Source organism: Pristiophorus japonicus, chromosome 6 (assembly GCF_044704955.1).
Source record: "Pristiophorus japonicus isolate sPriJap1 chromosome 6, sPriJap1.hap1, whole genome shotgun sequence".
Taxonomy (NCBI): Eukaryota; Metazoa; Chordata; class Chondrichthyes; family Pristiophoridae; genus Pristiophorus; species Pristiophorus japonicus.
This window is the reverse complement of record NC_091982.1, coordinates 257,426,701-257,447,047: the sequence shown is the minus strand read 5'-3', so window position 1 is coordinate 257,447,047 and position 20,347 is coordinate 257,426,701. Positions and strand designations below refer to the sequence as shown.

General features: G+C 44.6%; 1 protein-coding gene across 6 annotated transcripts in view; it reads left to right on the top strand.

Annotated features, from left to right (window-relative positions):
* Positions 1 to 239: 239 nt before the first annotated feature.
* The window catches only part of rhbdd1 (rhomboid domain containing 1), an 87,796-nt gene continuing 67,688 nt past the window's right edge, over positions 240 to 20,347 (top strand). Inside the window, exons 1-3 of one of the 6 annotated variants that reach the window (XM_070883892.1) lie at positions 240 to 349; positions 8,442 to 8,484; positions 19,032 to 19,570. In XM_070883892.1, the coding sequence (XP_070739993.1) occupies positions 19,138 to 19,570 (433 nt within the window). In that variant the 5' untranslated portion in view covers positions 240 to 349; positions 8,442 to 8,484; positions 19,032 to 19,137. Of the gene's footprint in view, positions 350 to 2,159; positions 2,541 to 7,653; positions 7,832 to 8,441; positions 8,485 to 19,031; positions 19,571 to 20,347 lie in introns of those variants that run through there. The other 5 variants (XM_070883893.1, XM_070883890.1, XM_070883891.1 and 2 more) reach the window with 5 other exon arrangements.

The following is a 20,347-nucleotide window of genomic DNA, read 5'->3' as shown; positions in this document are numbered from 1 at the left end:
CCACGTGCTATCATTGCAAGTTGTGATTGGAAAAGGACGATGCAATTCCCCGGAAATGGAGCTTGTTAGCTGTTGTTTCATTGCTTTTTTGCCCGCTGCTGCAATTTCTCCTGGCATTGTCAAGAAGCGTTACGTGCTGTTTGCTCTGATCCTTGACGTGGCTCTTCCTGACGGGGGTGAAAGGGGGGAGGAGGAGGAGGAGGAGGACGCCGCGCACGCGCACTCGCGCGTCAGCTCGAGCTCAGTCGCCGGGCGGAAGCTTCAGTGCGGCAGGGCGGCGCGCGCGGGTGGCGGGAAGTCATTTGCAGGCGCGCGCAGGCTGACAGCTGGCCTCGCTCCTGACGTCACAGTGAGTACGGTGTTTTCAAGCAGCAGCAGCGGCGGCGGCCGGGCGTTCGAGGCGGCGCGCCAGCGAGCGGCTCCCGGAGCCGGGAGTGCGCTTCAAACCGAGGCCCCGGCCCCGGCCCCCCGGGGCACCAGGCTCCAGGCTCCAGGCTCCAAGCTCCAACCCGCGGGAAGTACAATGACTGCCTCTAGCTTTCGTTTTCGTCATTTCTCATCACGGCACTGCTCTTTCAACTCCGCCTGCGCCGCAAGCAGTCGTCTCGTATTTTCGATTTTTCGAAAATGTGATTGATTTCGCCGCGTCTTCTTCGCTAAAATACCAGCGTGCTGCTTGCTGGTGGCGTTTGTATAGCAAGACATAGAAAATAGGTGCAGGAGTAGGCCATTCGGCCCCTCGAGCCTGCACCGCCATTCAACAAGATCATGGCTGATCACCCACCTCAGCACCCACACCCACCCCCCCCCATGCTCCCTCCACCCACCGCCCCCCCATGCTCCCTCCACCCACCGCCCCCCCATGCCCCCTCCACCCACCCCCCCATGCCCCCTCCACCTACCCCCCCCATGCTCCCTCCACCCACTGCCCCCCATGCCCCCTCCACCCACCCCCCCATGCCCCCTCCACCTACCCCCCCCATGCTCCCTCCACCCACTGCCCCCCATGCTCCCTCCACCCACTGCCCCCCATGCCCCCTCCACCCACCCCCCCATGCCCCCTCCACCCACCCACCCCCCCATGCCCCCTCCACCCACCCCCCCCCCACCCACCCCACGCCCCCTCCACCCCCAGCCGCAAGGACCACACCCAACTCCCTCCCGAACGCACCCAATGAACTGGCATCAACAACTCTCCGCGGCAGGGAACCCCACAGGCCAACAACTCCCCGAGTGAAGTCATCGCTCCCAATCCCAGCCCCAAACAACCCCCCCCCCCCCAATCCCAAGAGCATGCCACCCCCCACCCCCAGGCTCCGGACCCACCCAACACTGGGAACACTGCCCCCCCTCCCCCACCCAACCCGCCCCGTCCGTATCCTTCCCAAATGCCGAACACCCCTGGATGTTTAGATCGGGGCAGGCTTGTCTTTCGATCACATCTGCCTCCTTTCACTTGCACCTGAATGTAACCGCGCCTGCTTTGCATGTAACACCTCTCAAATTTGCTGATTAGAAAGAAAAACTTTTTTTTTTTTTACATATAGCGCCTTTCACCGCCACTTTGCCAGCGACGCCCACATCCCATAAACAAATTTAAAAACACACACACACACACACACACACACACAACCTCCAGGTCCCAAAGCGTTTTACGGCCAATGAACTAATTTTGAAGCAAAGGCAAAATACTGCGGATGCTGGAATTTGAAATAAAAACTGAATGCTGGACATACTCAGCAGGTCAGGCAGCATCTGTGGAGAGAAAAACAGCTGATGTTTCCGGTCGATGACCCTTTAAGAATTGGAAAAAGTTAAAGATGTAACAGGTTTTTAAGCAAGTGTGGGAGGGGAGGAAAGAACAAAAGGCAAAGTCTGATAGGGTGGAAGACTGTAGAGATGAAGAAACAAAAGGAGATGGTAATGGGACAAGTTAAGAAGCAAAAGATGAGTTTAGATAGGGTGTAAATGGGGATGGCAGAATCATCAACAGCTGCCAGAAAGAGAAAAAATAGGGTCAGAGGTTATATATTCAAGTAGGAGTTCGATATGGCCCTTACGGCTAAAGGGATCAAAGGTTATCGAGAAAGCAAGAAAGAGGTAATGAGGTGAATGATCAGCCATGATCTTATTGAATGGTGGTGCAGGCTTGAAGGGCCGAATAGCCTACTCCTGCACCTATTTTCTATGTTTTGAAATGATTGAATTCAATGTTGAGCAATTTTGAGGTGTAGTCACTTGTAATGTAGTAAATGCCGCAGCCAATTTGTGCTCAGCAAGCTCCCACAAACAGCGATGTGATACTGAACACAATATCTGTTTTTAGTGGATGTTGATTGAAGGATAAATATTGGCCAGGATACCAGGGATAACTCCACTGCTCTTCGATTTAGTGCCATGGGATCTTTTGCGCCCACCTGAGAGGGCAGACTCGATTTAATGTCTCATCCGAAAGACAGCGCAGGACTCCCTCAGAACTGCATTAGAGTGTTGGCCTAGATTTGGGGTGGGACTTGACCCCACAACCTTCTGACCCACAGGTGAGAATGCTACCCACTGAACCACTGGCTGACACTCAAGCTGTGCCAGAGATGTGTTGAGCAGGTCACCTGCAACAGTCCCCAGTCTCTCTCATCGTTTTGCTGCGCATTTTAATTCAATCTACATCAGTGTCTAGAGACTGCTATTGCTTTCCATTAATGCAGCAATCCTGCTGCCTTCAAGTGGCAGTGGGAGAGATCTGAGCAAATTATCTGTTTGCACTGTTAACCCAGGGGACCCAAAGATGAGCATAAATAATTGGAATGTCCACAGGCAAAATAATTTCAAAGAAAAGCCAGGGTTCAGGAGATGTACAAACTGTTTTTTGTTGATGCAGGAGTTTTCATCTGCTATTTAAAAAAAAAAAATGATGCCCAAGATTAAGAAGTAGCAATGAATAAAAAGGGAATGGCAATCAAAAGATTTAAATAATAAAAGTGAGAAGTACAATTTGGGAGGAATGGAATGAAAACAGCTGAATGGAATGCCTCTTAGTGGGATGCCTCTAAGCCTGCTTTTCTCTTTAATCATGACCTTAAAAAAAAATGATCAAAGCCATACTTTCACTAGGGGTCATTAATTCTGAAGAAAAAACAGGCAATGTCTTGGTAACAACAACAACAATTTGTATTTATACAGCGCCTTTAAGTAGTAAAGCTTCCCAAGGCACTTCACAGGAGCGTAAACAAAATTTGACACCGAGCTACATAGAGATACTAGGACAGGTGACCAAAACCTTGGTTGAAGAGAGGGGTTTCAGGAGCATCTTAAAGGAGTAGAGAGGTGGAGAAGTTTACGGAGGGCATTCCAGAGCCAGGGGCCAGAATTCCCTCCGTAGGAGTGTAGTGATCTCGAGGGTTGTAACTTGGAGGAGGTTACATCAAGACGTTGCCGATTTTAAGAGGAATTTTTACTTTATTGAATCATAAGCCAGACCATTATAAGGGACAAATAGCTATCCTTTTCTTGCAATTAAAGCATCTGTGTCTTTGAGACCAGGAGCAGTAGTTTTCTGTTTCCGAGCAATCCTTTTCCCCCCTCAGACCAGTTGCAACATGTTGCATGACCAAAGTTTATGGGCCCGAAATTGATGAATTCACCGGCCACTGCCGCCGACATCCCTCTGGAAGATCCGTCTAGTGCCACTTTCGAGGTGGGTGGGAGGGGAGAGCCGCTGGGCGTGACTGAGCTCCTGCCCGCCGAGCTCCCACATTCATGAGGACGGGAGTCGGCGCCAGATTGGGGGTGGAGCGCTGGCTGGAGACTGATCTGTCCCTGACGGTAAGTATGAAGATCCTGAAAAAAAATTAGTATGGATAAGGACAAGGATAGGCCTGGAATAAAAGTCCCAAATTGGTGAAAAACTAATTTTGCTAAGTTCGGTGATTTGGCCACGGTGGACTGGAAACAGCTACTTTTGGGTAAATCAGTGTCGGAACAGTGGGAGGCATTCAAGGAGGAGATTCGGAAGGCTCAGGCTGAACTTGTGCCCTTAAAGAAAAAGGGTGGGAATAACAATCCTAGAGCCCCCAGGATGTTTAGGGACTTACAGGGGGGGGAAAAAAAAAAGGGAAGCTTATGTCATATACCGACGGCTAAACACTATAGAATCTTTGGCAGAATATAGAAAGTTAAGGGGTAAAATTAAAAAGGATATTAGGAACATTAAGAGAGCATGAAAAATTCTTGCCTAGTAAAATTAAGGAAAACCCAAAGATGTTCTATAAATATATTAAGCGCAAGAGGGTAACTAAAGAAAGGGTAGGGCCTATTAGAGACCATGAGGGTAATCTTTGTGTGGAGGTGGAAGATATTGGTATGGTTCTTAATTAAATTTTGCATCTGTTACCACAAAGGAAAGGGGCAATGCAGATACTGCTATCGAGGAGGAGTGATATTCTGGATGAAATAAACATAATGAGAGAGGAAGTATTAAGGGTTAGCAGCTTTGAAAGTAGATAAATCCCCAGGCCTGGATGAAATGCATCCCAGGCTATTGAGCGAAGTAAAAGAGGAAATAGCAGAGGCCTTGACCATCATTTTCCAGTCCTCTTTGGATTTGGGCATGGTGCCGGAGGACTGCTAATGTGGTACCCTTGTTTAAGAAGGGAGAAAGGGATAGGCTGTGTAATTACAAGCCTGTCAGCCTAACCTCAGTGGTGGGAAAATTATTGGAATAAATCCTGAAAGACAGGATAAATCGACATTTGGAAAGGCAAGGATTAATTAGGGACAGTCAGCATGGATTTGTTAAGGGAAGATCGTTTTTGACTAACCTGATTGAATTTTTTGAGGAGGTAACCAAGAGGGTCGATGAGGGTAATGCGTACGATGTAGTGTATATGGACTTTAGCAAAGCTTTTGATAAGGTCCCAAATGGTAGACTGGTCACGAAGGTTAAAGCCCGTGGGATCCAGGGCAAAGTGGCTTGTTGGATCCAAAATTTGCCTTGGAAGCAAAGGGTAATGGTTGATGGATGTTTTTGTGACTGGAAGGATGTTTCCAGTGGGATTCTGCAGGGCTCAGTACTAGGCCCCTGCTTTTTGTGGTATATATCAATGATTTAGACTTGAATATAGGGAGTATGATTAAAATGTTTGCAGACGACACTGAAATTGGCTGTGTGGTTGATGATGAAGATTGATAGTCATGGACTGCAGGAGGATGTCAATCTACTGGTCAGATGGGCAGTGCAGTGGCAAATAGAATTTAATTTGGAGAAGTGTGAGGTAATGCACTTTGGGAGGGCTAATAACAAAAGGCTATACACATTAAGCGGTAGGCCACTTAATAGTGTAGATGAACAAAGGGACCTTGGAGTGCTTGTCCACAGATCCCTGAAAGTAGGATAGGTGGTTAAGAAGGCATATGGAATGCTTGCCTTTATTGGCTGAGACATAGAATACAAGAGCAGGGAGGTTATGCTTAAATTGTATCATACTCTGGTTAGGCCACAGCTGGAGTACTGCGTGCAGTTCTGGTCGCCGTATTATAGGAACCGCAAGAGTCTATGGAGCGTCCTCCTCTGTTTCGGATGCCCCCAAAAATTCGTCACCATCCTCCGACTGCTCGTAGACGACATGCAGGCCGTGATCCTTACCAACGGATCCATTACAGACCCAATCCACGTCCGGACCAGGGTCAAACAGGGCTGCATCGTCGCCCTAACCCTCTTAATCTTCCTCATTGCCATGCTCCACTTCACAGTCAACAAGCTCCCCGCTGGAGTGGAACTAAACTACAGAACCTGTTCAACCTTCGCCGTCTCCAGACCAGGTCCAAGACCACCCCCACCTCTGTCGTCAAGCTACAGTACGCAGACGATGTCTGTGTCTGCGCACATACAGAGGCTGAACTCCAGGACATAGTCGACGTATTAATTGAGGTGTACGAAAGCATGGGCCTTATGTTAAACATCCATAAGACAAAGGTCCTCCACCAGTCTGTCCTCGCCGCACAGCACTGCCCCCCCAGTCATCAAGATCTACGACGTGGCCCTGGACAATGTGGACCATTTCCCATACCTCGGGCGCCTCCTTAACAACAGCAGACATTGACGACGAGATTCAACACCGCCTCCAGAGCGCCAGTGCAGCCTTCGGCTGCCTGAGGAAAAGAGTGTTTGAAGACCAGGCCCTCAAAACTGCCACCAAGCTCCTGGTCGACAGGACTGTTTAATACCTGCCCTCCTGTATGGCTCAGAGACATGGACCATGTACAGTAGATACCTCAAGTCGCTGGAGAAATACCATCAACAATGATTCCGCAAGATCCTACAAATCCCCTGGGAGGACAGACGCACCAATATTAGATTCCTCGACCAGGCTAACATCCCCAGCGTTGAAGCACTGACCACACTTGATCAGCTCTGCTGGGCAGCCACACTGTTCACATGCCAGACACAAGACTCCCAAAGCAAACATTCTACTCTGAACTCCTTCATGGCAAACAAGCCAAAGGTGGGCAGAGGAAATGTTACAAGGACACCCTCAAAGCCTCCCTGATAACATCCCCACTGACACCTGGAAATCCTTGGCCAAAGTGCCCTAAGTGGAGGAAGAGCATCCAGGAGGGCGCTGAGCATCTCGAGTCTCATTGCCGAGAGCGTGCAGAAATCAAGTGCAGGCAGCAGAAAGAGCATGCAGCAAATCTGTCCCACCTGTGACAGGGACTGTGGCTCTTGTATTGGACTGTTCAGCCACCTAAGGACTCATTTTAAGAGTGGAAGCAAGTCTTCCTCAATTTCCGAGGGACTGCCTATGATGATGATGATGATGATGATTATAGGAAGGACGTGATTGCACTAGCGGGTGCAGAGGAGATTTACTAGGATGCTGCCTGAAATGGAGAATCTTAGTTATGAGGACAGATTGGAAAGGCTGAGTTTGTTTTCATTGGAACAGAGGAGGTTGAGAGGAGATATACAAAATTTTGAGGGGCCTGGATATAGTGGACAGCAAGAGCCTATTTCCATTGGTGGAGGGTCTATTATGATGGGGTATAGTTTTAAGGTGGTTGGTGGAAGGTTCAGAGGGGATTTGAGGGGGGGCTTCTTCATGCAGCGGGTTGTGGGGGTCTGGAACTCACTGCTGGAAGGGTGGTGGATGCAGAAACCTTCACCATATTTTAAAGGAGGTTGGATGGACACTTAGTGCTGTAACCTGCAGGGTTACGGACCTAGAGCTGGTAATTGGGATTAGACTGGATAACCCGCAGATATGATGGTAAGTACTACAGAGAATTGAATACGGCCAAGTTGATCTCCTGGACTAGTTTCGGTCGCTTGGATGGGTCAGAGAGGAATTTTCCCAGATTTTTTTTGCCCCAATTGGCCTGGGGTTTTATTTGGTTTTTGCCTCTCCCAGGAGATCACATGGATCCGGTTGGGGTGGAATGTAGAATGTTTCAGTGTAAGGGGTGTCGCAGTTGTGTGGGCTGGGTGCTCTTTACCTTTCCACCATTGTTCATAGGTTTATATGTACCCTTCAGGGCTGCTAACCGAGGGCCGTTCGGCTCTTTGTCGGCCGGTGCGGACACGATGGTCAAAATGGCCTCCTTCTGTGCTGCAGATTTCTATATTTCTAAACATTTTTTATCTTTTTTTTCCCACAGCGACTTACCTCAATGGGGTTCCCTGAAGGTCTTCCGCTGGGTTTGTTGTCCTGATGATTTTTCTTTGCAGGGCTTCGACCCTCCGTGGACCTATCGCCATCCTCAGCGGCACTTGGGTGTTAAGCGCCTTTGCCGCCGAGATTGGAAGCTCCCGCTGGCTGCTGCCCAGATTGGCTGTGTAAGTCCCTCATTTGCCAGCCGCTAACCTTCGAGGGACCTTGTTGATTAATATCCTGCCCAAAGAACTGTCGGGTACCTCAGCGGCCATCGGCAGTCCTTTGGGCGGGCGGGGGCTTTCACCAATTCCAGGCCCTATGTATTTCTCAAATAGTACTGGCAACATAGGGCTGAAACTGGGGGCATATAAACGTATTGCATGTATTTTAAATAGGGAAATTAGAATGATTGGCAAATTATGGATATTATTTTGGATTGGTGCTCCAGTGCACTATCTCTCTTCTGTGAGGATCCATGCCCCAGGATTACTAAGGTCAGGCATGAAAACACATCCACATATTTTCAGAGCGTAGTGCCTTTAAAAATAATATATATAACAAGGCCAGCATTAATTGCCCATCCCTAGTTGTCCTTGAGTAGATAGTGATGAGCTGCCAACTTAAATAGCTGCAGTCCATATGGTGAAGGTACACCCACAGTGCTGTTGGGTAGAGAGTTAGAACATAAGAAATAGCAGGAGGAGGCCAAACATTCCCTCGAGCCTGTTCGGCCATTCAATAAGATCATGGATGATCTTGTACTTAAATTCCATTTTCCCATTCTGTCTCTAGATCCCTTGATGCCAGGTTTTAACCCAGCAACAATGAAGGAACGGTAATATATGTCCAAGCCAGGATGGTGTGTGACTTGTTTGTAGTGGTGTTCCCATGTGCTGCTGTCCTTGTCCTTCCAGGTGATAGATGTCGTGGGTTTGAGAGGTGCTGTCGAAGATGCCTTGGCTGTAGACGGTGCACCGGTGACGGAGGGAGCCTATTGTTGCAGAGGAGCGAGCGATTGCTGTTGAAGTTCTACATTTGTTAGCCTAGATTGTGGGCTCAAAGTCTCTGCAGTGGGATGTGAATCAATGACCTTTGTAACCCTGTGCATACTTTTGGTGGTGGGGGAAATTATCTTGCCTTGACATTTGTCAAACTGCAGCTAAGCTCTCTGGACTTGGGAATGGAGGGGGCAGGGGGTGTTGTCACTGAGGCGAAAATGTACTCCATATTGATCAAATAGAACCTACCTGTGTGAATGTTTCAGTAGTTTGGTTTGGAGACTGTTTTAAGCTTGGTAATGGGTTTCTATGCATTTCAGAAACCTGGCTGACCAAAATAAATGAAGTAGATTCTTCGCACGCATTTGACACTGTTAGAAAGTATGCTTTACTTTTCTATATTGGTCTTTCTGCCTTTGCACTGAGATAGGTTATGTTTGTTCTTCTTTCACAGTGCTTGAGTGATGATGTGGCTGGTCTTTTGTATACCACTTGTGTACAGTAATTCCCATGACCAGTTGCTCTTGTGGGACATTTGATCTTGAGTCTCTACATAACATCTGAATGTAATATTTTATGTTGTGTGACAGGTTCTGCCGCTTGTCTCATTCATTCATGGGTGCTGCCCTGAACCTCTTCCTAGGAATCTGCTGCTTTAGTAGTTTAGACTTTCACCTTCTGGACATCATTCTCATTTATGACTGAGAAGTCATAAAAATTCTAGTGGAGTTTTTTTAGGCAGTCTCTGTTTTGGAATGTAATGTTAAGAAAACACCCTGATATGTCCATGTTATGCTGGCATGGAAGCTGTACTTGATGTGGTTGAACTTTTTAAATGTTTTCAAGTTTTAATTGGATTTTTAGTTGCAAAAATTCTATATACCACCACATATAATTGGTAACTTCATGCATTGTATTATTTCACACCTTTTTTTAAGCATATGTTGCAGTTAATTTAACATTAGATCCTTTGAAAAGAAATTCAGCTATCTAAATGTATATAATAATTTTCTCACAATGCATTCTAAACAAATCTTTCATCTGTTCCTGTCATAATACAAGTTTCTCTGCTTCCATCATAAAAGGCTTGACCCACTGTCACAACTCTTCCCCCAAATCACTTACACCAGCACTTTCAACTCCCAACTGACTAGCTTTTCGCCCTCCATTCACCATGATACTTCTGCAACTACTGATTTTCTCAATCACACCTTCACCTCCACTTTTGCTGCCCTTGTCCCAGTAAAACCCTTGCTTTCTCCCACCCTGGTCGTTCTCTTCACTCCAAGGGGCACAGATTTGAACATGTATGACGCACAACTGGTTTAGCCATTCATCACAAGATCTGGGGAACCACATCAAGCTCTATCTGGCCCCGCTCTCCTCTGCAAAACCGGCTCACTACTCCAGAATCATTCTGGAATGCAAAGATAATCTTTTTCCACGACCTTTCTCCCCAAACCCCTATCCCCTCTCACTTCTAATAAGTGCAAGGAACTCATGGACTTCCTTGTCACTAAGATTGAAACCATAATTTCAGCTGTCTCCCCCTGGCCCGCCAAGCCAAACTTCCCACAAGCTTCCCTCTACCCTAGCTTGGAACTTACATCTGTCTCTAGTTTCTCTCTTATCTTTCCTTGTGCCCTCTCTGAGCTCATCTTGTCCATAAGACCTACCTCCTGGTCTCTCAACCCTATTCCCACTAAAAGGCTGACCACTCAACTTCCCTTCCTTGCCCCCATGCTAGCTGATACTGTAAACAGTTCCCTCTTCTCGGGTACTGTTTCCACCTCCCTTTCAAATCTGCCTTCCTCTTTCTCTCCTGCCCCCCCTCAAATAAAAAAAACACCCTTGACAACTCCGGTCATGTAAATGATCACCTCATCCCCCACCTCCCTTTCCTCTCCCGTACTTGATCGTGTCATCGCCTCTCAATTCCGTGACTGTCTTTCTCACCACACCATATTTGAAACCTCTCCAATCAGGTTTCCACTACTGAAACAGTCCTAATTAAAGTAATTAAAAAACATCTATATGCTTGTGACCATGGTGCACTGTCTCTTCTCATCCTCTTTGATCTGTATGCAGTCTTTGACATGGCTGACCACACCATTCTCCACCAACAACTTGCCTCCATTGTCCAACTGAGTGGAACTGCCTCGTCTGGTTCCACTTTTACTTTTGTAGTCATAGCCAGAGAATCTCCTGCAATGGCTTCTCTTGCCACACCCACACGGTTAACTGTGGAGTTCCCCAAGGATCTATGCTTGGCTCTCTCCTTTATCTCATCTACATATTGCCCTTCAGCGACATCATCTGAAAACACATCAGGTTTCACATGTACACTGTCGATGCAGAGCTCTATCTCATCACCACCTCTTTTGCCCTCTCTGCTTGTCCGACATCCCATTCCATTCAGAGGCTTGCAGACATTCTCGGGCGCACCAGCCACGAGGACCAGCGACAGGTTTGGGAGCATCTGGGCACATTTCTGGCAAACCTTCAGGAAAAAATGTTCCCTCCTGCCTGATTTGTATGTCTGTCCATAGCTTGCAATTAATGTAGGACATTTCCACCACCTGGGGGAGTCTTGGGAATCCAGAGGCAATGTTGCCTCTGGAGTTCCCCAAGGATCTATCCTTAGCCCCCTCCTATTTCTCATCTACATGCTGCCATCCGAAAACCCATCAGATTCCACATTTACGCTGAGAACACACAGCTTTACCTTACCACCATCTCTCTCAACCCTTCTATGTCTGTCCTTGGCTTCACTTAATGTAGGAACTCTGCAGCTCCTTGGGGAAGCCCTGAGATTTCAACAGCGACAACTTGCATTTACATAGCGCCTTTAAAGTAGCAAAATGTGCCAAGGTGCATAACGAGCATTATTAATAAAAACATTTTTGACACCGAGTCACAGCAGGAAATATCAGGACAGATGACCAAACGCTTGGTCAAACAGATAGGTTTTAAGAAGCATATTAGAGGAGAAGAGAGAGGCGGAGAGGTTTAGGGAGGGAATTCCAGAGCTTCGGGCCAAGGCAGCTGAAAGCATGGCAGCAATAGTGGAGCGATTAAAATCCGGGATGCGCAAAAAGCCAGAATTGGAGGATGCAGAGATCTCAAAGACTAGTAGGGCTGGAAGAGGTTATAGAGAAAGGGAGGGGTGAGGCCATGGGAAAGATTTGAAAACGAGGACGAGCATTTTAAAATTGGGGCATTATCGGACCAAGAGCCAGTGTAGGGTCAGCAAGCACGGGTGATGGGTAAATGAGACTTGGTGCGAGTTAAGATATGGGCAGCTGAGTTTTGGATGAACACAAGTTTATGTAGGGTGGATGATGGGAAGCCAGCCAGGCATGTGTTGGAAAATTCAAGTTTAGAGATATCAAGGGCATGGATCAGGGTTTCAGCAGCAGATGAGCTGAGGCAGGGTTAGAGTCGGGCAGTGTTATGGAGGTAGAAGTAGACGGCCTTGGAGATGGTGTGGATATGTGGGCAGAAGCTCATCTCTGGGTCAAACACAACACCAAGTTTGCGAACGGTCTGGCTCAGCTTCCGACAGTTGCTAGGGATGGAAATGGTGGTCAGGGCATGGAGTTTCTGATGTGGACTAAAGATTCCTCCCTATCTCTCTCTAACCTCTTTCAGCCCTACAATTCTCGGATAACTCTGGCTTATTTTGCGTCCCCTACTTCCTTCTCCCCCACCATTGGTGGCTGTGCCTGGTACCTCAGCTTTGAATTTAAAATGCTGTAGGAAAAATCTACTTCAAATTCTATGTTAATTATCTGTACATTTATTTTTCAGGATGGACATCTTAAAATGAAAAAAAAAAATGTTCTGGAAATTTCTGGGGTGGGAGAGGGGGTGAAGAAAGAGGATGCAGTGGCAGTTCAGGCAGGCCAGAAATTGGGAATGACCTTGTTCATCAGGTTTCTTCCCCTTTTTGCTACATCGCCAAATTCCACAGGAAGTGGGGGCAGGCACTATTACTATCTGTCCATGTGGTAGCCACCAAAGAAAGGAGGACTGGTGGGATGATGTCATTCATCAGAAACCCCACCTGTACCACCTCTATTGCCCCCCCAATGCTAAGTACGCCAGTATCATGCTGGCCATTATTTGTATGCCAGTTCCAGAGCCTGGTGGATGTGAGCCCGACAACTGCCTCATATGCTGGTTTCCCAACAGTAATCAATCACAGAGCATTTAAAATGCCTTTGGATAAACCTATTACTCTGTATGCAAGGTGTATATATCTCTATATCCAAAATTGCTGTCTCTCAGAAGTGGATACCCCAGTAACTGTGTCCTGGCCATCAGGCCTCCTTGATAGAAACATAGAAAATAGGTGCAGAAGTAGGCCATTCAGCCCTTCGAGCCTGCACCAGCATTCAATAAGATCATGGCTGATCGTTCACCTCAGTACCCTTTCCTGCTTTCTCTCCATATCCTTGATCCCTTTAGCCGTAAGGGTCATATCTAACATTCTCTTGAATATATCCAATGAACTGGCATCAACAACTCTCTGCGGTAGGGAATTCCACAGGCTAACAATTCTGAGTGACGAAGTTTCTCCTCATCTTGGTCCTAAATGGCTTAACCTTTATCCTTAGAATATGTCCCCTGATTCTGGACTTCCCCAACATAGGGAACATTCTTTCTGCATTTAACTGTCCAGTTCGGTCAGAATTTTATGTTTCTATGAGATCCCCTCTCATCCTTCTAAATTCCAGTGCATACAGGCCTAGTCTCTCCTCATATGTCAGTCCTGCTATCCGGGAATCAGTCTGGTGAACCTTCGCTGCACTCCCTCAATAGCAAGAACGTCCTTCCTCAGATTAGGAGACCAAAACTGAACACAATATTCCAGGTGAGGCCTCACCAAGGCCCTGTACAACTGCAGTAAGACCTCCCTGCTCCTATACTCAAATCCTCTAACTATGAATGCCAACATGCCATTTGCCTTCTTCACCGCCTGCTGTACCTGCATGCCAACTTTCAATGACTGATGAACCATGACACCCAGTTCTCATTGCACCTTCCCTCTTCCTAATCTGCCGCCATTCATATAATAATCTGTTTTCGTGTTTTTGCCACCAAAGTGGATAACCTCACATTTATCCACATTATACTGCATCTGTCTTGCGTTTGCCCACTCACCTAACCTGTCCAAGTCACCCTGCAGCTTCTTAGCATCCTCCTCGCAGCTCACACCGCCACCCAGCTTAGTATCATCTGCAAACTTGGAGGTATTGCACTCAATTCCTTCATCTAAATCATTAATGTATATTGTAAATAGCTGGGGTCCCAGGATTGAGCCCTGCGGCACCCCACTAGTCACTGCCTGCCATTCTGAAAAGGACCCGTTTATCCCGACTCTCTGCTTTCTGTCTGCCAACCAGTTCTCTATCCACATCAGTACATTACCCCCAATACCATGTGCTTTAATTTTTCATACCAATCTCTTGTGCGGGACCTTTTCAAAAGCCTTTTGAAAGTCCAAATACACCACATCCACTGGTTCTCCCTTGTCCACTCTACCAGTTACATCCTCAAAAAATTCTCGAAGATTTGTCGAGCATGATTTCCTTTTCATAAATCCATGCTGACTTGGACCAATCCTGTCACTGCTTTCCAAATTCGCTGTTATTTCATCTTTAATAATTGATTCCAACATTTTCCCCACTACTAATGTCAGGCTAACCGGTCTATAATTCCCCGTTTTCTCTCTTCCGTCCTTTCTTAAAAAATGGTGTTACATTAGCTACCCTCCAGTCCATAGGAACTGATCCAGAGTCGATAGACTGTTGGAAAATGATCACCAATGCATCCACTATTTCTAGGGCCACTTCCTTAAGTACTCTGGGATGCAGACTATCAGGCCCCGGGGATTTATTGGCCTTCAATCCCATCAATTCCCGCCTAATAAGGATTTCCTTCAGTTCCTCCTTCTCACGAGACCCTCGGTCCACGAGTATTTCCGGAAGGTTATTCGTGTCTTCCTTCGTGAAGACAGAAGCAAAGTATTTGTTCAACTGGTCTGCCATTTCTTTGTTCCCCATTATAAATTCACCTGAATCTGACTGCAAGGGACCTACGTTTGTTTTCACTAATCTTTTTTATCTTCACATATCTATAGAAGCTTTTGCAGTCAGTTTTTATGTTCTCAGCAAGCTTCATACTCTATTTTCCCCCTCCTAATTAAACCCTTTGTCCTCCTCTGCTGAATTATAAAATTCTCCCAGTCCTCAGGTTTGCTGCTTTTCCTGACCAATTTATATGCCTCTTCCTTGGATTTAACACTATCCTTAATTTCCCTTGTTAGCCATGGTTGAGCCACCTTCCTCCTTTTATTTTTACTCCAGACAGGGATGTACAATTGTTGAAGTTCATCCATGTGATCTTTAAATGTTTGCCATTGCCTATCGACTGTCAACCCTTTAAGTATTATTCGCCAGTCTATTCTAGCCAATTCACACCTCATACCATCGAAGTTAGCTTTCCTTAAGTTCAGGACCCTAGTCTCTGAATTAACTGTGTCACTCTCCATCTTAATAAAGAATTCTACCATATTATGGTCACTCTTCCCCAAGGGGCCTCACACAACAAGATTGCTAATTACTCCTTTCTCATTACACATCAACCAGTCGAGAATGGCCAGCCCTCTAGTTGGTTCCTCAACATATTGGTCTAGAAAACCATCTCTAATACAGGAAATCCTCCTCCACCGCATTGCTACCAGTTTGGTTAGCCCAATCTATATGTAGATTAAAGTCGCCCATGATAACTGCTGTACCTTTATTGCACGCATCCCTAATTTCTTGTTTGATGCTGTCCCCAACCTCACTACTACTGTTTGGTGGTCTGTACACAACTCCCACTAGCATTTTCTGCCCTTTGGTATTCCGTAGCTCCACCCATACCGATTCCACATCATCCAAGCCAATTTAGAGCGAGTTCATTGTGCAGCAGATTGGTGACCAGAAGTTCTGCCCCGCTATACTTCTGGTGTTGGAGCAGAGCCCCAAGAATTGCAGGACCATTATTTTGAAACAATTCCATTTAAAAATATGAGAACTAAAACCCAATTGTTTTCAAAACAAAATACTTGTGTAAATTAATTCCCACATAGCATCTGGAAGCAAAAGTTTCAAACCACTGACCTAAAACTGACCTGTGGAAGGGTGACCATGATATTGGGAAATGTGCAATATCTTATAGGCAGTAATAGACGAGCTGGGCAGATTTCCCACTGGACAGCTATTTCAGATATCCAAGACTGGGCTGAATGTACAGAAAGTGCATTTCTGAAATTGTTTAAATGCTAACACAAATCACTTATGCACATTGCTCAAAACAAATACAGACGATTATTCATGGTACTCCTTTTTCCAACTTCAATTCATTTTTGAGTCGGTGTGCAAATATGCAGGCATGTGGCAGGCTCAGTCAACACAGCTCGGTTGCCTGAAGGGTATTATTAATATTTGCACATTTGGGGGTGGCAGCATGACTTGGGAAGTCTCTTGCAGAAAATGAACAATTCGCCTAGTGTCCTTGGTCAGTTGTTGTTTAATCAAGGCATGCTGACCAAAACAGGGATAACTTTAGACAGCTTCCCAAAACATCCATTTTAAGGAGGAATTGCATTCCATGAACGGCAAGCAGGTTGCCCTTCATTTTTTTTTCTAAATAGGGAGCCTTGTTCAAATAATGATCTAACATTCCTCATTTGAAAACATCTGTTTATCCTTTGCTGTAACAGGATCCAAATGTATTCTTGTCATAATCATGTCCTTTCCTAATGGTTTTTTAAACAAAAGAACTTTTTATCAGTCGATGACTGGAATCCGGAAGAAGTTTATTGTTGCACTATCCCAGAGCTTTGTTTAAATCATTGGAGCGATTCTAATCTGTTTTATTTGTCAATATCTGAACATAAGGCACCATGGAAGCAGGATTATATTTTTGCAATACTTCAGTGTTACAAATCTCAAAGACATTAACTTCAGATATTGAAAACCTGGGAGTGATTTACAGGTTAAACAAACTGCTCAGAAAGTAATCAATAACTCTGAATAAGACACCTTTGCAGTAATAGGAGGAAGAAACTATTGCTTTTTAGGATTAATTTTTTGTAAAGAAGAATGCATTTAAAACACTTGGTTGGGGGGGAGAGTGTCTTGAAATTAATGCTTAAGGAAGTCTGAAATTGCATTTTCTGATATTTACATGGATGATAACCCATTTATTTCAAATGGGTTGATGCACCCGCTAAAATAGCAGAAGGGGAAATTTCAGACAAATTCTTTGGTTAAGCGATCATTGGCTAGGTTCTCTCGATGTAATTTCAGGGACTTGATCAACTGCAGACTGCATCTGTAGTTGAACTTTGCTCCGTGCCTAGCATCACAACTGTTTTGATGTCCGCATTGAGTAAGGGGTTGAAGAGCAAGCTGTGAAAATTTGCCCTTTCTGTTACAATTAATTGCAACTTTGCTTCTTTTATTTATTTCATATCCAAAATACCCCTTTGTGGTTGACTAGACGTCTAGTGTGCAGCAGAATGGTTGAGTTAATGGAAGATTTTCTTAGTTGTTCATCACACGTTACACTCTCAGCTGCACTTCTGACAAACATTTAGAAGGGATTAACAATGATGAGATAAATGTAATGATATATATATATAGTGCTCAGAACTTGTACAAAATCCTGGAACTTTTGATATATGTCTATCAACTTTTAATCTTCAAGTACAGTGAGAGAGATTATATGCATCAACAGTATTTTGATACAACTTACTTTAAGACTTGTGCGCCAGACTTTACGGCTCACTTTTAGAGTGTTATTTTGATCTTTTTGAAAAGAGAAGAAAGAATGAGGAAGGAGGAGACTTCCCTTGTGCTTCTGTCTTTTGTATAAAGGTTCATGATGACAGAGTGGGTAGACGCATAGAATGCTGTACATCTGCAGTGGTTGCAGCATTTCTGTAAGCATTTTTGATGTCCATTAAGTGCGTGAATCAGTTTTTAAAAAAAAATGACTTTGCATCAAAGACAAATACCATTCCTACTCACAATCTTCCGAGCTATAGTTTTCTTAGTCTCTGATCTTTTCTCCAAGTTTCATCTTTTTCGAATATCTATAATAATGTGCAGAGTGCCTTGAATTTGTATCAAGAACCAAAATTAAAAGTAAATGCATGAAGAGCAAGGAGTCAAACAACCATACTTTGTCATTGCTGCCTGATTACAGCTGAAATCCACAGTGAATATGCCAAGAGTGAAAGAATTGATGTACACTCAATTCTGTTGAGAATTTGTGTTCATTTTTCATATGGAGTATGCTGGACTCATTACTTATGGATATTTGCTTCAGATGTGATGTAATCTCCTGCCTCTTTCCTGTCACACACATGTCCCTGGTTTATTTAACTTGCCTATATAACCTCCCTCCTTAATAAGATGGCTTATGTAGTAATATCTGGGTTGCAAAAAAGGTTATACTTCATTGATTTGTCTTTCATGAACTCGTTAAAAATAGTATCTTGGATGAGCTCAGTGGTGACCAATCCCATTTCTAGTTTTAAATATAAATAGGTCCCTTGAATGCTCTTATTTCTCTGCATTAGATATTGAAAAAATATCTAGAAACCCACTGGATCTTAAACTTTTGTGCCTTTCTGTGTAGTGTTAAGATCATTTTCTGCTGCAGAATGGCTGAAGGAGCCCTTTTTTGGCTTAAAATTAAAGTGGGCAGTACTTACCTGGAGAGTGGTGGAACTGTTATGGTAGGGTATTCCTTTCAACTGGCAGTAGGGTTAAGGTAATCCTTTACTTGATATTTGACCAAGAGGAGGATAATCCTTGTCTTGGCAGGTGGTTGGCACATGTTTTTTTTAGATTACCAAGCAAGTCACAATTGATTGGTTCCACTGTTCTTGGGTAATAAGCTTATTGATTTGTGACTACAATTTGCTGTGTATAAAAACCTTTGTTGCTACTCCTCATGTCTTTTGAACATGGTACTATATAATACCAAAGTGCAATTTATTTTTCAGATTTAAAGCAATGAAATTCCCATCGCAACTAACTGAATACTTGTATCGATAACAATTTAACTTCAGTGTTACTCCTTTTAAAGTAGACTTAGCTAGCCAGCAGTATGGATGGATATTTTGGGGTAGTGTACATACTAGTCGGGTTGAGATGGGGAGGTGATAGTACCAAATGGCAGGATTGAGCAGAGCAGGATTTGCTTTCTGCCAATGTGTTGTTGAACCTAAATTTCTTGTGTGTATTAATCTTTTCATCAAAAGCAAAATTTCTAATCATAAATGTGTGCTGTGTAACTCAAGTGTGTGCTATTATAATTCCAGGTAGACGTGACCATTCTGCAGCTAACTTCATTGCTGAGTACAATATTAATTAATCCAAAGAATTGTTACCACTGCTCATACTGTTTCTCCACTGAGGGAGGGAATCATGTATTCCAGACGACGAGGAGTGAACCTGGGACTTTTTCTGTTACTAAGCAAGCTATTCCAAGTGGGATTTGATAATATTCCACCTGTTACTCTGGTAACAATGGCGCTGAATATCGTTTTATTCTTATCACCAATTAAGCCATTATTCGATGTTTGCATCAGTGTGCATGAAACCTGGAACAGAAAAGATTGGAAACGTCTTTTTTATTCGCCATTTCATCATGCTGATGACTGGCACCTATATTTCAACATGGTGTCCATGCTATACAAAGGGATCCGATTGGAGCAAAGGCTTGGCAGCAGGTGGTTTGCCTACCTGTTGTCTGTGTTCTCTCTAATGACTGGAGTTGTCTACTTGTTGCTCGAGATGCTTCTAACGGAACTGATGAGTGACCATTCATATAAAATGCAATGTGCAGTTGGTTTCTCAGGTAAGAAAGTTCACTTCTTTTCATGAATTTTACGCTAATCAAGATGAACTGTCAGTGCAGCAAAACTTTAACCGCTCAACTTTTTATGCAGAGTAAAATTCTTCCTACTCTGTCTCAATGGCATGCCTGAGCTCACAACCTCAACTACTGTCTACTACATCTGATTTGAATTTATTAAATTTAGTGTTGAGTAACAAGCTAGGACGAATTAACAATCTTGACAAGGGAATATCTTGTGAACAGTAATCATAACATGATCGAATTTGACATTAAGTGTGAGAGGGAGAGTCACAAACTAAGGTTTTAAACTTAAGGCTGACTTCAAAAAGATGAGACATAAACAAAGCCGAATTGTTAAAGGGTAAACTACAGACAAATAGCGGGAGGTCGTCCAACAAATATTTGGTACAACAAGACCAATATATACCCCTAAATGCCAAAAGCTCAACTTGCTTAGTTAGGTAATCACGGTCAACAAATGAGTTAAGATACAATGTAAAGCTAAAAGAAGTGACTTACACAAATGCAAAGAAAAGTGGAAATCCAGCAGAGAGCTATAAAAAGCAACAGGGATACAACAAAAGTATTAAGAGCTGCAAAAAGGAATGCAGGGAAATAAAACTTGTAGTGGCTATCAAGGATCAGAGAAAACTTTTTTATAAATATAGAGAATGGGTAAGGGAAATGTGGGCTCATTAAAGACATGCTGTAATCAACAATAAGAAAATGCCAGATTTGTTAAATGAGTACTTTACATCCATCTTCACAGTAGAGGAA